Source organism: Neomonachus schauinslandi, chromosome 9 (assembly GCF_002201575.2).
Source record: "Neomonachus schauinslandi chromosome 9, ASM220157v2, whole genome shotgun sequence".
Lineage (NCBI taxonomy): Eukaryota > Metazoa > Chordata > Mammalia > Carnivora > Phocidae > Neomonachus > Neomonachus schauinslandi.
Genome location: NC_058411.1, coordinates 113,891,276 through 113,908,253, shown reverse-complemented (window position 1 = coordinate 113,908,253; position 16,978 = coordinate 113,891,276). Strand labels below are relative to the sequence as shown.

The window sequence follows — 16,978 nt, the reverse complement described above, 5'->3', positions numbered from 1 at the left end:
AAAATCAATAAACTCTCCAAAGTAGAACCTAGATAAACCATAATTTCTGATCATAATGCAATAAAAGTTGAAACTGAAAACACAGAATACCACTCATTTTAGCATCACATATTTTAAAACTGAAGCAATGCCCAGAAGATTAGCTTGATCCCTACATAAGATTGCAGTCAAATCCATGAATCACTTCACACTTTTAAACACACACATACACTCATCCTCATAAAACAAAAGGTACTGCTACGCCTCTAACATGGGGTGAGAACCCCATGTTGGGCTCTGTGCTCAGCCGGGAGTCTGCCTGAGATTCTTTCTCCCTCTGCTTGTGCGCTGTCTCTAAAATAAAATTTAAAAAAATATTTTTTTAAAAAACCCTGAAATTTGAAATACTTTTAAAACCCATTAATTTAGAAACAAAATAAGCCTACTAAGAAATGTTTAAGACTTAAATGAAGAAAATGAATGGTTCACTGAACACATAAATGCAAGACATAAGTAGACAAACATGTTGCTGGATGAAAAGAAAAAATATTTAGAAGATGTCTACTCTTGCCAATTTAATCTTGACATAATTTCACTGCAATCTCAAAATCAAAAAAGAATTTTTCTTAGTTTAGCAAGTTAATTGCAAAGGTTATGTACAAAGTGAAAAAGCAGAGGAACAGCCAAGATAATTTTGAAAAATAATAAAGAACACATCTACCCCATGAGGAAGCAAGAAGACAGCAAAAAATATCTACTCAATTTTTAGAGAAAATAATTATTATGCTACAAATCTACACCCAGTGAAAATATCTCTCACAAACAAAAATACTACGAACAAACAAAAACATAATTTCCTACCAGGAGATTCTCACTAACCTGAGTAGTAGGTACACAGATAGTTGTTTTATTATTATTCTACAAATAACAGGAAAAAAAGGGAAAATCCAGTATTTAATTTTTTTTTATATTTCCTTTGTTTTAAGATTTTATTTATCTATTTGAGAGAGACAGCACAAGCGGGGAGAAAGAGAAGCAGGCTGCCCATGGAGTGGGGAGCCTGATGTGGAGATCGATCCCAGGACCCTGGGATCATGACCTGAGCTGAAGGCAGCCGCTAAACTGACTAAGCCACCCAGTCGCCCCGGAAAATCCAGTATTTGGATTAATGGCATCAAAGGATACTGCAATAAATTTAAAAGAATGATGAATTAATTGAATTAATTTTAACTGGCCAAAATATCCAAGTTCCCTATGATGGCCTTTTATGGTTGCAGACATGTTATCTAATTTAACCACGAACAAAAATCAATGGACAGAACACAGATTTTTTCAACATGGGCACATACATAATTACCACTGTTGTATTTCTTTTATTTTTTAAAAATGTTTTTGCTTTTGTCAAAGTTACCAGCAAACATATTTTACATAGTCAATGGTTCAGAGAAAGAAGTTCCCCACTGCTCTCCCCATTCCTTTCCCAAATCCAGGTGCAATGGTTTTAGGGGATTGCTTTATCTTTCTTCTCTATATTCCTGAATATATACTGTATTGCTACTTCTTCATTTTTCAGTTTTAAGATTATCTATTGACTTCTCACCACAGAACATACAGATTTAGCTCTATACCCTAAAACTGGCCCCACCACTCACACTTTATATACTTTGTATCCCTTCCATCTTTCCAAGTATGGAGGGACCAGAAAAGAAGTGTTACCATTTAACTACTAGGTGGCAGGAATGTGGGGTTTACTACACTCCTTTCTGATGCTGAAATACTTTGTATCTAAAAAAAAAAAAATTTGAGAGGGAGGACCAAATTTTGGGATTGTGAAAATCACAACTTTGTGATTTTCCTGATACAACAGATGTGCCTACTCTAACGATTGCAAGCAAAGTCAAATTGACAAAATAATTATTACTAAAGCTCAATTAACTCTCATCAAAGATCTGATCTTCTATAAATATTTACTTTGGAACTAATACACTGGCCATTGAATTTCAGATAAAGAACCTAATAAGGTGTGAATTAAAATAAAAGCTTTTTTTTTTTTTTAAGATTTATTTATTTATTTGACAGAGAGAGAGAGAGAACAAGCAGGGGGAATGGCAGGCAGAGGGAGAGGGAGAGGGAGAAGCAGGCTCCCTGATGAACAGGGAGCCCGATGCAGGGCTCAATCCCACGACTCTGGGATCAGGACCTGAGCTGAAGGCAGATATTTAACCGACTGAGCCACCCATGTGCCCCAAAATAAAAGCATTTATAATCAATTATTTAGTAAGGAAAATAAGAGTTATATAAATTAGGCAGGTAAAATGCTGAATTTGTCAACTATACTTGTCAGAGCAAGAATATTCCTGCTTATAAACTCCTATTTTTTTTAAAGATTGCTTATTTATTTATTTATTTATTTATTTGAGAGAGAGAACATGAGTGAGTGAGTGGGAGGAGGGCAGAAAGGGAGGGAGAAGGACAAGCTGACTCCACGCTGAGCACAGAGCCCTGCATAAGGCTTGATCTCACGACCCTGAGATCACAGCCTGAGCCAAAATGAAGAGTCAGACGCTCAAACAACTGAGCCACCCAGGCACCCTTGTTCCTGCTATAAGCTTCTATTAATAAATCCTTCATTCCCTTTATTCTTCCAACATGAAATTGTCATATTATGGATTTCAAGATTAGGTATGCATAAAAGTTCCATATAAAGAAGTACATATCACAAAACTTTAAGAGAATATTCAAGTAGAAGCAGTTTTAGTTGTATAAATTTATCTCACTGCAACCCCTTCTGATCCTCTATCAACCAACTGAAAGAGAGCAGCTGCAAAAGTCATCACAACTGCTTTGGTCTTTGAATGTTGCCCATGGCCACAAGTCTGCAACTCCTCACAAATGACACACAAGAGCCAGATGAGAATGCATTGGTATGTAATCTGTAGATGCATACAAGTAGTCACTGTTGTAGTCATTCCCAGCTACCATGATCTTGAATAAGTTTAAGGAGTTTAAGGGTTTATGTCTTTTCAAAAGCAATAGTGTTTAGGTATTTAATTAACTGTGTAAAGGCAATGGGTATCAGCTACAAAAAACAGCCAAAACATGTTATTAACTTTAACATTTAAATTATCAGCTTGGAATACTCCATTCTAATTCCCAAACAGATGCAAAGAGGAAAAAATAGTCTTAATTATTGTAAGCAAACTGTAAAATTTGATAACCACAATAATGCAAACAAAAACCCAGCATGTATTACAGTAATAGTCCAAGGACTCTTGCAGAGAAATAGGGTTGAAATGGCTTTTCATATCTGTATAGTTTAATTGTATTATGAGAGCTGTCTAGGAGTCACAGAATAGTTTTATCAAATACTAAAGAGCTTAAGTTTCTAAACTGCAGATATTTGTTACCTATTTGAAATTTCACTTTAAAATAAAACAACTGTTTGAAAGAAAAGATTCATGGAAGAGAACATTATATAGTTGTAATTTACCAAACCAATGACACAGAATCTGAAAAAACTTTAAGAAAACTACAGTTCTTTAGGCTTCTTGTTCTAAATCACTGATTAATGATCAATATCTCCCAAACTGAATGTTTATTAAAAGAAAACCAATACAGAAAAGAGACTGTGATTATTAACAGTAAAAGTGCAATGGTCATATTACATCAGAAAAAGTAGGAAAAACAGGTATTAATGGAGTAATATTTCAAAATTATGACTGTAATTATCTACTTTACCTTTCTTAGCATATGGCATTTGTCCAATACAACTCAGGTACAGAGGTGGTTAGAATTTATTCTAAAATAAATACAAGAAAAATACACTCTATAATAATCCAGTTTAGATATGTAAAACAGATAATAGTAGCAAGACAATAGGTTTATAAACCAAGCTAAAAGCCTGAGATTTATAAGTTTATCTATCTTGTCCTTTTGCATGTCAATAATGAAGACTGGAGGATTCAAACTGTAGTATTTACTCCACAGTATGTAGAATTCTTTTTTCCAACCTTAAGGCTTAGTTGCCTGGTTGGAATTAGGAGGAGTGGTGAAAGTAAATTTTATTTCTTGCCAGCCAAAAAAATTTGGAGATAAAAGGAGAAATAAATTTTTTAAATGTGTATCCTAAGGGGGACAGTGTGTTAGCTAAGTGAGAGTAATGCCAAAAGTGTAATTTTGATTCTCAAAAGAAATGATCTCTCCACCTGTCCCTGACACCAAATAGGTCCATTAATATGGCCATGCTATGCAATCAGGAAGAGACCTTGTGTTTTAGCTCTCCCAAAATGTCCTTAATTCTTACGTGGTATGAACCCTGTGGTAGAAGCCAAAAGGCCTGCCAGGGCGAGAATGAAGGTTATGGCAAAGACTCAGAGATACGTAGGCAGAGAAGACTGAGGGGTGACCTGGTCAGGAAGAGGTAAATAAATGTCTGATGCTCCACTGGAACACTAAGTGGAAAGAACAGATCAAGGGTTCACCAGCCACTTTTCAGGACTGATGGCCCAGAGAAGACTAAGTGAACAGGTAGAAAAGGGCCTCAAACTGGAAACTGGAAAAGACAAAAGACGTAGAAAGACCTCAACTTTTCCTCGTAATATGGGGTCCTATAAGCCATACTCTTCCTTTAATCCACACAGGTATAAGCAAGTGGATGGGGACCAAGGATTGTTATTCAAAAGAGGTTAGGTACAAACCAGAGAAACTGTTTAAATTATTGGGTCAAACTAAAGTTTAAAACAAATTGGTTACCGGGCGCCTGGGTGGCTCAGTTGGTTAAGCGACTGCCTTCGGCTCAGGTCATGATCCTGGAGTCCCTGGATCGAGTCCCGCGTCGGGCTCCCTGCTTAGCAGGGAGTCTGCTTCTCCCTCTGACCCTCCCCCCTCTCATGTGCTCTCTCTCATTCTCTCTCTCTCAAATAAATAAATAAAATCTTTAAAAAAAACAAAAAACAAAAAAACAAACAAAAAAACCCAAATTGGTTACCTAGTTAAAAATCTTTCTTTAAATCAATGAAGAGGGCTAACTCAGCTATGGATAAATAGCCAAATATTCTCTGCATGTCCCTAGTTACAATGTGAGTGAATTTACCACAAGAATTCCAAAAGTTAGAAGAAATATATGTTAACAATCAGCTATATGTGTGTTATACACTGAATATATACACGTTCTCTCTCACACAATTCTCTCTCGCACATTCTCTCTCTCTCTCACACACACACACACACAAACACACACACCATAAAATTTTTCCCATCCTATTAAAGAGAAAATTTAGGCAATGGAAGCTATATCCTATAAGAAAGGGTAAGACATTTTTAGATAATTTCCCAATCTAACTTAAAGTGTACCCAACTGAGGTACTGGGGAGAAAAAAAAGAGTAATTCTAAATGAGTTCTAGTTTGTTCATCTGACTTGATTTTCTGTTGAAAAGTAGACAAAATGCTTTCCTAACATGATTATAAAAAAGAGAACAAATACTTTTGCTTCTACATAGGTAAGCAAGGTAAGGAAACGAATCAATTAGGAATTATCTATTGTTTCCTGGACTGTCCTCAATTCTGGGAGACATCTAGGAGATTTCTTTCACCTCAACACCAGCACCCTCTGGCGAAAGAAATCAGCTTACATTTCATTGAATACAGTAACGTCTTTACAGTTTTGCTAATTTAAAATATCATTTTTTCTTTCAGTCACGTAATGTGCATAATTTTTCCACACTGAAATACTAATTTGGGATTTATAAAATCACATTTGCTTGTAAACATCCAATAAATTATAGTTAACATCCTTCATGAAACTCCTTTTTATAATCCATGCAGCAAATGAAAATAAACTATATAAGTACACAGGTTAACAAACAGAGCTTGTATACTTTATATGCTTTTAAAGCCAAGGAATCCTACAAAGAGAAATATATGGATTAAAAAAAAAAAACCTTTTCAACTTCATTCTCTATATATAATTGTACTTCATTCAATGTCCACAAAAATCACTATTAGCTTCTTTAGATATCAGTGTGAAAACAGGATGACACAGAAATCAGAGTTTTAGTTAAAACTTATATTTTATTATTTCTTTAGCAATGTATAAAAATTAAATTTTGGAATGTATTTAAACTAGCACCCATTTGTTGTGACTTTCAAAAATTAGCTACTTTTATTATGTGGATTCTAAGATGAAGAGAAAAAAAAATAAAACATAAAACAGCTCTTTTTGTAAAGTCTCAAAAAACAAGAAAAAATCCCTTGTAAAATTACAATAAAAACATGAAACAATATACCTTTCTTGTTGGGCAGCTACCTATTATGTTTAACAGGCTTAAAACAAAATGTGTCAAAGATCAAGAGTAAGTTATCTGATATGTCAAGTGCATAAGGTCAAAGGTACAATTTTATTAGGTCAGAGGTGGTATAAATAAAATCTTACATGTCAAAGAAGAAGGGTCACAGACAAGGTGTATATAACATAAAAACATCACAGATGACAAGTAATAACTTTAAGTAGAACAAGTATGTTTACTATACAGATACCTCCACTGATTAAAAATGAAACTTCCATATGAGTAAATATAAAATTGCTTTACTATATCACATAATTCATGCTATATTGCATGCTTGTTTTCAGGAAGAAAGGGCTATAACCAAGAATAACTACATGAATTAAGTGAGAACCTTAAGAAAATTTAATTCCTTTGAGCTGAAATAGTACACAAAATGAACACATCAACCAAATCTCAAATCACAACAGCTAAACATCAGGCTATGCTATAATAGCTACAAAAGTTGGATAATACTGCATATTTTTCTTCCAAATTGCATGAACTAAATATTCTTTCCTTCTCAACTTTTCTCACTGAAGTAAAACACATAAAATTTAGATTTCAATTTACATAATAGCAATACTCCAGAAAATGTTTAAACAATTTGTTATAAATTAAATAATGTGGTTTTTTAATTAAGAGAATTTAATTATAAATAATTTTTATAAATGGAATAATTAAATTCTAACTAATGAAAGCAATTTAAGATTTTTTCAAAGTGGCATACACATACACATGACTCTAGTTCTAAACAGCAAACTTAAATAATGAATGGGGATAATTATATGAATGATTCAAGTAAAAAAAAAATCCTTACTATTCACTCTTAAAATACCAATACAATTTGAGTAAAGGACAAAAATTTATTTGAGGTAAACTAAATAGATGATTAATTACATGTTCTATTAGTGATACCTAAAGCCATTCTTATAACCTTTCAGTTCAACTCAGCTCAATGAGCTTTTACTAAATACCTTACTATGTGTCAAGCATGTCAAACAATGGATATACAGGAATTAAACATTAGGAGACTTCCAATTCCAGCCACAGTGAACTGGCTTATACTGGACTATCTTCCAACTCAAAACGTTGCACAAAATATATAAAACATCAATCTGAAGGCAATTAAAGAACAGCCAACAGAGCCAGACTTGTGAGACCATGATCCCTAGAAGAGAGGAAGCACATGAGATGAGCTCCACATTCACTCTGGATTTTTCCTTAAGGGCTTATGCCTATTTTTTTTTTTTTTTAAGATTTTATTTATTTGACAGAGAGAGACACAGCGAGAAAGGGAACACAAGCAGGGGGAGTGGGAGAGGGAGAAGCAGGCTTCCCGCCGAGCAGGGAGCCCGATGCGGGGCTTGATCCCAGGACCCTGGGATCATGACCTGAGCGGAAGGCAGACGCTTAACGACTGAGCCACCCAGGCGCCCCGGGCTTATGCCTATTTTTGGCACTGGAGAACAGTGCAAGCTGAAAGTAGCAGCCTTACTGAGCTGAAGAGACAGAACTTGGTTTCGAGCTGCCAAAGTGATTAGAACTTGAGGGGGAAAATCCTCAAAAGGAGAAAATCACAGAGAATAACTACGTGCAATTTCCATTCAAGCATTGGTCATGTCCAGAAACTCAGGAGAAAACAGTGGCTTTGGTGCTCCTATTTCACTAAGATTTATTGATTTATTAAGAAGCAACCACAAAATTACCTGTGCTTCCTGACAGCATTCAATCCAGACCAAAGCCCCAAGTCCTTGAACTCTCCCCTCCCCAACCAAATCACCTAGCACAAGCCCAAATCCTATAAGTTCATTCTAACACCTTATTAAGAAACTCCATAACTCCCCATAGTATGTATTTTCCATTCTTTTAATAAATTAATAAAACCCAATTTTATTCAACTACAGATGTGTTCCTGATGGTCTTTGCCTAGAAAGCACTGACAAAAAGCTACAAAAAAGAATGAACTATAGCTTCATATAAACATTAAACATCAATCTCACAGAGTTAGGGATGGGTGAAAGAAACCAGACACAAAAAGTTCATACTGACTGATAACATTTAAGTAAAGCTCCAGAACAGACAAAACTAACTGATGGTGCTAGAGTCAGAGACTAGTTACCTTTTGCAGACGTGTCTGGGACAGAACATGAGAGAGCCTTCTGGGGTACAAGAAATAATCTATTTCTTCATGTGAGTGAAACATATGTAAATATTAATCAAACTATATACTTGAGATTTGTGTACTCTTAATATATGTTACACTGGGAAAAAAAGAGTTAAACACACACATGCATGTATACACAGGTACTACCCTCATAGAACCACAATAACCTTTCCTGGGCATCTTAAAAGATGCTCGACAAACATGAATGTCTCATCTTTGGGTAGCTTTAGAAATTTGCTATTACAAATAGAACCAACAAATTCATAGATTAGCAATGTCATCCATGTCTAGATAACAGCTATATGTAAAATATTTATAAAAATATTCATACAAATCTAAATTCCATTATAAACAATTATAAGTAGATAAATAATGCATTTCTGAAAATTTCTAAATACTGTATTCATACAAAAGTGTCAATTTATATGACATTCATATCGTTAACTATTTTATAAGAAATGTAGAGCATCACTAAACAAATCTTTCCTTTACTATTTTTTTATTTAAATTTAATTAGCCAAAATTAGATAACATAGTATATCATTAGTTTCAGATGCAGTGTTCAACAATTCATCAGTTGCGTGTAACACCCAGTGCTCACCACATCACGTGCCCTCCTTAATGCCCCTCACCCAAGGTACCCCATCCCCCCACCCACCTCCTCTTAAGCAACCCTCAGTTTTTTTCCCATAGCTAAGAGTCTCTCATGTTTTGTCTCCCTCTCTGACTTCTTTCCATCCAGTTTTCCCTCCCTTCCCTTATGATCCCCTGCACTGTTTCTTAGATTCCACATTTGAGTGAAACCAGATGATGATTGTCTTTCTCCAATTGGTTTATTTCACTTAGCATAATACACTCCAGTTCCTTTGATATTAAAATATCAAAATACGATAACATTTTTTTGCACTAAAATTATATAACAGTATTACACTCTTATTCCTATGTTTGTTAAAATGTACACTAAAGTGACACATTTATATATTTTATTAGTTATTAAATGTTATAGTTTTAAATAATCACATATGAACATGCAATTCTTTATAATAAAAGAGAGCATACTAGATTATTCAATAAATATGTGTAAATGAATGAAAGTAAAGCTTACCACTTCTTCATCTGAAAGTTCACGCCCTTGGATGCTGCTATTCTCTCTCACAGCTTGCTGGTGTTTTTTTCCTTTAATGTGGCTAAAAAGATACACCTCTGAAGAGATCTAAAAGCATAAAATCAAAGCAACTGTAATCAACATATAATTATATCTAATTATAAATATTACATATTCAAGCCAGTATGCTATATGCAAGTTGAGATCACTCTAGCCTTTTCATACTAGGCTTAGAAATATTTTCCTTAAAACACAATTCTGATAATCCCCTAGAAGATACATGGTCAAAAAAACTATGCCTTCGTGGCCAACCTTAACAGGATATCATTTCTTCTGAGTATCAAAGTTCAAGTTTCAGCACTAAAAATACTCTTTTCTTTTTTGGTCCAAGTACCCAAAAATATTGCTTGGGCTAACAATTAAGCAGGTATAGCCATTTCAGCAGCAACTGCTTGCATCAGCACTTTGCACTGCTACTCCTAAATGCCAATACTATTTTTCTAGTACTTACTTTGCATAAAAATCATGACAGAAATCCGTGGTACTCATCACATGCCTTAGTATGAATCTTTTTTTTTTTTTTTTTTCCTTAGTATGAATCTTAAAAGACTGGGAGAATATATTTCCACAGTTTAATAAACTTTAGTAATAAATTATATCATCACAATATTAATAATGACAACCTACCAGAACATTGCAGAGGGAACATTGCTTCTTTCTTTCATAAGGGGTCAGTTTGGGGGCATAATCAGTATTTGCATGCCTCCCACTGCTTAACTCAGCAGCTTTTTCTTTTCTTTGTTCAATCTGTTCCATGTGCCTTCGAATGCTTTCATCATGCTGTGAATGAAGTCAAAGTGTGAGAATATAAAAAATTATTCAAATTATACTGAGAACTTGAAAAAATAGTATTTCCATTAAATTTTCTAAAATAAAAGAAAAATGTCTTAATTCAGTGTTAACTTGAACACTAAGAGCAAGAATTTACATAAAGCCCTTTAATATCTCCTGCATGCACGGTAACGTCTCCTAAAGTGTGCTTCATAGAACTATACCATGGGGGATTGTTAAATGTTTTGTGGAAAAGGTTCTATCATCAAATAAATTTGAAGAACAGTAAATTAAAGCTAAACAGGTTTTTAACATGGAACTATTCTGAGCCTCTGGTATGTTTCTGTGCTCTAAGACTGAATTAAACCTAGCTATACTAAGCAACATATTACACACTTATTTGACTACAACATACTTTGGAGAAGCACTTTGGGGAATACACAATGGGAAATGTTGACCCATATGTAAAGACCAAGCTTATCCTGATAGTAGACAAACCTCATCGTGATACAGACCTCTACCCACACTAACTCCACACCACACCATTTCTGGTTGTTCTATACTTCCAGTGACTTCCCCCAAAAACAAACAAAAGAAAAACAACCAAGCTGAAAAAAAACACAATTCCAGACTTCTGACTTCATGCTCATACTTTTTCATACGACTGGAACCTACCTATTCTATCCATTAAACTCATCTCTCTTTCAACTCAGGAGTTATTCTCTAAAATGCTTCCTCTGACTTCTGAAACCCTTCATGTTAGACCAAGTGTCCTCATCTGTACTTCCATAGCACGCCAAGTATACCTCTATCCATATGGAAATTATCAGCATCTGAATCTCACACTAGTTTAAGAGTTTCTTGAAACTTAGGATCATGCCTTACTCATCTCTGTACCCCGTAACTACCACAAAGCTCAATAAATTTTTGCTGCATTAAATTTAAATGAATGATAAAAGTTCTAGGACTACACAAATAATAAAATATTGTCCTCTACCTTATGAAATTTACGATCTCCATGAGGAGCCAGTGTGTAAATAATTGTTACACAGTGTGACATATACTGCTAGAAACTGTATTACTAATGCTAAAGACTTTCCAGAAAATAGCAGTTAATCATAATTTCCCAAGTTACAATTGCACAACTTACAAGCACTGAAAAGCAAGTGAAATTACACTAATTTAATTACACTAATAAGTGAAATTCACTAATTACACTAATCATCTTCTAGTTTATTTGTAAATAATTAAAAGTATGAATATCAGAAGCCAAATAGTAATGCCTTCAAGTCACTGACAAATTGGTTAGTACAAAAACAAGAAATGTTAAAATTCCTTTAATTATTCTCCACATTGTTTTATCTTATTAAAATAAATTTATTTTTTAAAAAAGATTTATTTATTTATTTAAGAGAGAGAGAGAGAGACAGCGAGAGGGGGAACACAAACAGGCGCCCCTCTTTATATATTTTAGATACATAGGGGGCACCTGTGTGGCTCAATCGTTAAGCGTCTGCCTTTGGCTCAGGTCATGACCCCAGGGTCCTGGGATCGAGCCCCGCATAGGGCTTCCTGCTCTGCGGGAAGCCTGCTTCTTCCTTTCCCACTCCCCCTGCTTGTGTTCCCTCTCTTGCTGTCTCTCTCTGCCAAATAAATAAATAAAATCTTTAAAAAAAAAAATTTAGTTTTTTGATAGCTGAGTTAGAAGTGATCATAACCAAATCATATAAGTCTCATTATCCAAATATTAAGAATTCAAATTAATTAAAATTTTTACACAATTCCATAAATAAAAAATTTAACCTCATGCTCCATTGAAAGCTCTAGAATTCCAAATTAAAATATATAATATCCTTACCTTGAGCTGAATTTTTTTCTGTAGCTCTTCCATTGCTTCTTGTTGAGCAGCTGTGAGTGCGGCCAATCGTTCTTCCCTATCTCTGTAAGAAAGACAGTAAAAATTATAAACTCAACTGCTTGGAGTAACAAATCTCATGAAGTTAAAAAATACAATTGGGATACAGAGGCTTACATATTCTAAAGGGATATTATTTTTTAAATTATTCTTTTCTGAGTGCCTAAGTCCCAAATATAATGCTCAATAAATGTTTAAGAAGTGACACAAATTCTTAGTTATAAAAATAGGTTTCTGGACCCATACCAGGTATGGGTTTAAATACTACCTCTAGAGCTCTCATTTATATATGGCATGTTGAAAACATATTTATCTCTGTTGCCTTCCAAAAAACCACTAAAACCACAAGAAATGAATAGAAAAGGCACAGACTCACAAACACAAAAGAAATAGCAAAGGAAACAATCACAAATTATGAGACATACAAAGAAGTATGACCAGGCTTTGAAAAAAGCAGTCAATTGGAACTGTCTCTGAAGAAGGCCATATGCTGTATTTAGTAGGCAAAGACTACAAAACAGCTGTTACAAATATGTTCAAAGAATTAAAAGAAAGTATGCCAAACTAAAGAAAAATATTATGGCAATGATTCAACAAATAGGGAACCTCAACACAGAGGTTTTTTCTTAAAAAACTTTCCAATAAAAGGAACCAAGACTCCTTAAACAAATGGCTGATTCTAGGGGTGGAGTAGAGAAAACACAAGATGAGTATGGAGGATCTTGCAGTGCCAGAAGAGCAAGAAAGTGTTCAAAAAATAAAATTATGAAGTATGTTGAAGGGTCACAGGAGCCAAATGAAAGAGCTCCCAATGTCCAAAGTTGGAACACTTTGAGCAACAAAATAAATAATATTGGTTTATAGCACAATGTATAAAATAAATATAAGTAAGTCCACACTGACACTTAAAAAAGCATTTAATAAATAGGAGAGAACAGACAAATGTCCGTTACAGAAGAATTGCAAATAATTTATGTAGGAATTCTCCTCTCAAAGAGGTAGAGAATAATTCCCCACCTTTTCAGTATTGGCTATGCTTAGTGACTTGCTTCCAAGGAGGATACCATAGAAAAAATTTTAGAGTAACTATACAATGGAGAAATCTGACAAACACTATCTTAGCCAGGGGATCAAGGTTAATAAAATTAGTGATAATTCAAATTGACAGCATGAACCTTTGACGTGTTACAAATGGTAATTCTTAGTTACTTCTGTGTTCTTTCTCCCAGAAAGCTATAACATCAATCTAACCAAGAGAAGAACATCAGACAAGTTCTACCTGAGGGACATTCTACAATCTACCTGTCCACTATTCAAAACTGTCAAGGTCATCAAAACCATGGAAAGTTTGAGAAAATGTGACAAATCAGAGATGCCTGAAGAGAAATGAAAATTATGTATCTGAACAAATAAGCCCAAACACTTCCCAAGCTTAATTATTTACAGAATTGAATAATCATGAAGAGAACCAACCTAGAGAAATCATAGTCAAACTGATTACAGACAAACAGAAAATTCGGAGAGCAGAAAGGAAAAAACAATTCACCTTATACAAATGAAAACCAATATAATTAATGACTAACTTTTATATCAGAAAAAACAGAAGTCAGAAGATTCAAAATACTGAAAACAAAAAAGAACAAAGCCAGGAACTCTGTATCCAACAAAACTATCATTCAAAATAAGGAAAATGTCAAATATACTACAATAACAAAAAATTTTAAAAACCAAAAACAAAATGAAGGCAAAATATTCCCAGATAAGCAAATAGCAAGATAATTCAATGACAGCAAAAGTTCCTTACAAGAAATACTGAAAGAAGCCCACGTAGCTAAAAAGCAATTATGCCAAAAAGTAACCTGAATCCACAAAAAAAATGAAGTACACCAGAAATGGTAAATATGTTAATAAATATATTTTCTCTCTTAATCTAATTTCTTTGAAAAATGTGGCACTACATAGAGATAATTATAACACTGCATTGTTGAGTTTATTACATATATAGATATACTTTATGTGACAATAATAACATGAGGAAAAGGCTACAGAACTGTAATGGAACAAAGTTGCTCTATTTTACCAAAATTAAGTTAGTTTTAATCAAAAGTAGACTGTCATAAATTAAGACAAATATTGTAATAAAGAGAGGAACCACTAAGCAAAACTAAAATAAGAGTTTTAAAAATCAAGAAAAAGGGGTGCCTGTGGCTCAGTCAGTTAACCATTCAACTACTGATTTTGGCTCTGGTCATGATCTCAGGCTCATGGGATCAAGCCCTTTGTCAGGCTCCCTGCTCAGTGGGGAGGCTGCATCTCTCCCTCTCTCACTGCCCCTCCCCCTGCTTCTGCTCTCTCTCACTCTCAAATAAATAAATATTTTAAAAAATGAAAATTTTAAATGATGCACTAAAAAGTATTAAAAAAGGCAGCAGTAAGAGAATGAAAAAAACGCTTCAGATGTATAGAAAACAAGTATCAAAGTAGAAGACATAAATGCAATCAGATCAATAATTACGTTCAGTGAGAATGGACTAAACACTTTAATCAAAAGGCAGAAATTAGACTAGATGGAAAAGGAAACCTCAACTATATTTAGTCTATAAGAGACACAGTTTAGGGACGCCTGGGTGGCTCAGTTGGTTAAGCGACTGCCTTCGGCTCAGGTCATGATCCTGGAGTCCCGGGATCGAGTCCCACATCGGGCTCCCTGCTCGGCAGGGAGTCTGCTTCTCCCTCTGACCCTCCCCCCTCTCATGTTCTCTCTCTGTCTCATTCTCTCTCTCAAATAAATAGATAAAATCTTTAAAAAAAAAAAAAAAGAGAGACACAGTTTAGATAAAAAGACACAAAAGGATGAAAGTAGAAGGGCAGAAAAAGACGTATCATGTAAACAATGACCATGGCAATATTTAAAACAGAAAAAAAAGCTGATGTTAAGGCAAGAAATATTTTTTAAAATGTCAAAGAGAAACATTTCATAATGATGAAAGAATCAATAGCCCAGGAACATATTATATGCCCATAACATTGAGGCACCAAAATACATAAAGCAAAAATTGTCAAAACTGAAAATATAGACAATTCAAAAATATTTGGAAATTTCAATAACCATCTATCAAAAATTAATAAAACAAAACAGAAAATCAGTAAGCATACAGAAGTCTAGAAAAAACAATCAACTAACTTAACTGACATTTAAAGAACACTCCATCCAACAACAACATAATACAAATACTTTACAAGAGCATGTAGGACCTTTCTCTAGGATAGTCTACACCCAAGGCCGTAAGTCTCAATGAATTTAAAGGGACTAAATTTACACAAAGTATATTCTTCAATTAAAAAAGATTTAATTAGAAAACAACAGAAAATTGGAGATATCCCCAAGTATTTGGAAACTAAACAACATGATTCTAAATAACTCATGGATCAAAAAATCATAAAAAATATTAGAAAATATCTTTAATTGGGAAGAGGGAGGAAAGATGGCAGAAGAGTAGGGGGCCCTCATTTCATCTGGTCCCTGGAATTCAGCTAGATGTCTATCAAATCATTCTGAACACCTGTGAATTTAACCTGAGATCTAAGAAAAGAACTGCTGCAATTCTACAAATAGAAAAGTAACCACGTTTTGCAAGGTAGGAGGTGCGGACATATGAATCTGAGGGGGGATATATCAGAAGATAAACCACGGGGGGAAGGAGCCTCCATAAGCCGGCTACTGGTAAGTGATATAGCAGTGCAGCACAAAATTGGAACTTTTAGAAGTCTGCTCCTGTGAAGAAGGTCCCTGCCTGAAAGGTGCTCAGGTGGTAAAGTGGGACAGAAATGTAGGTGGGACAGTGTGGTCTCAGAATCCCCAGGGTCACAGAAAGAACAGGGGTGCCTAAGTGTGGCAGAGCTCCCAAACATTGCAGCAAGGAAGCTGGCTACAATTAGTGAGCCCCGGAAAGGCCTCTCAGCTAGGTGTTGCCATAAACCATGAACCATGGCAAAATCAGGTGACTGCTCTCCAAGCAGGGGCCCAGCAAGCAACAACTGCTGCGAGATTTGGCTCCTTCCCCTTGGAGTAGCGGCACAGGTGTGCACAGGATAGGGCAAACATTCCCTGAGCAGGGGCCCAGCCAGTGGTGGGGTATAATGAGACACCCCCCAACCCCCAGGATTGGTGTGGGTGTGCACTGCAGGAGTATGCGGAGTTTGGTGCACATGAGAGGGACTGACTGCCTTTCCCTGAGGGTGCAGTGAAGAGTGGGGGCTGAAATCATTCAGCTCCAGGGCTGGAGAGTGGGGTGCTGCCATTTTTTTACTTCCATCCTCTAAAGTGGTGCGAAAAGCCTTCAGGGAACAAAAGCCACATAGAGCAACTGAAGCAGCTTACACTGAGCTCAGCCCTCTAGCAAGGGGTGGTGCAACTCTGCCCAGGCAAAGACACCTGAGAATCAGTACAACAGGCCCCTCCCCCAGAAGACCAGCAGGATCCTCAGGTGAATACCAAGTTTATAGATCACTCATAACTTAAAAACTCCCGTGCTAGGGGAAAACAGTATAAAAAATCAGAGGTATTTTTTCACATGAGTCTTTATTCTTTCAGTTTAAAATTTTCTTTTTTCTTTCTTTTTTCCTTTTCAATTAGTTTCTTATTTTATCAACTCTTTTA

At 35.1% G+C, this 16,978-nt stretch overlaps 1 protein-coding gene across 2 annotated transcripts in view; it reads right to left on the bottom strand.

Moving 5' to 3' along the window:
- The window catches only part of SCAPER (S-phase cyclin A associated protein in the ER), a 523,695-nt gene that overhangs the window by 320,323 nt on the left and 186,394 nt on the right, over window positions 1-16,978 (bottom strand). For both annotated transcript variants that reach the window (XM_044917799.1, XM_044917800.1), the window contains 3 exons: window positions 12,262-12,343; window positions 10,260-10,412; window positions 9,573-9,680 (listed from right to left, as the gene is read on the bottom strand). In XM_044917799.1, the coding sequence (XP_044773734.1) occupies window positions 9,573-9,680; window positions 10,260-10,412; window positions 12,262-12,343 (343 nt within the window). The remainder of the gene's footprint in view (window positions 1-9,572; window positions 9,681-10,259; window positions 10,413-12,261; window positions 12,344-16,978) is intronic.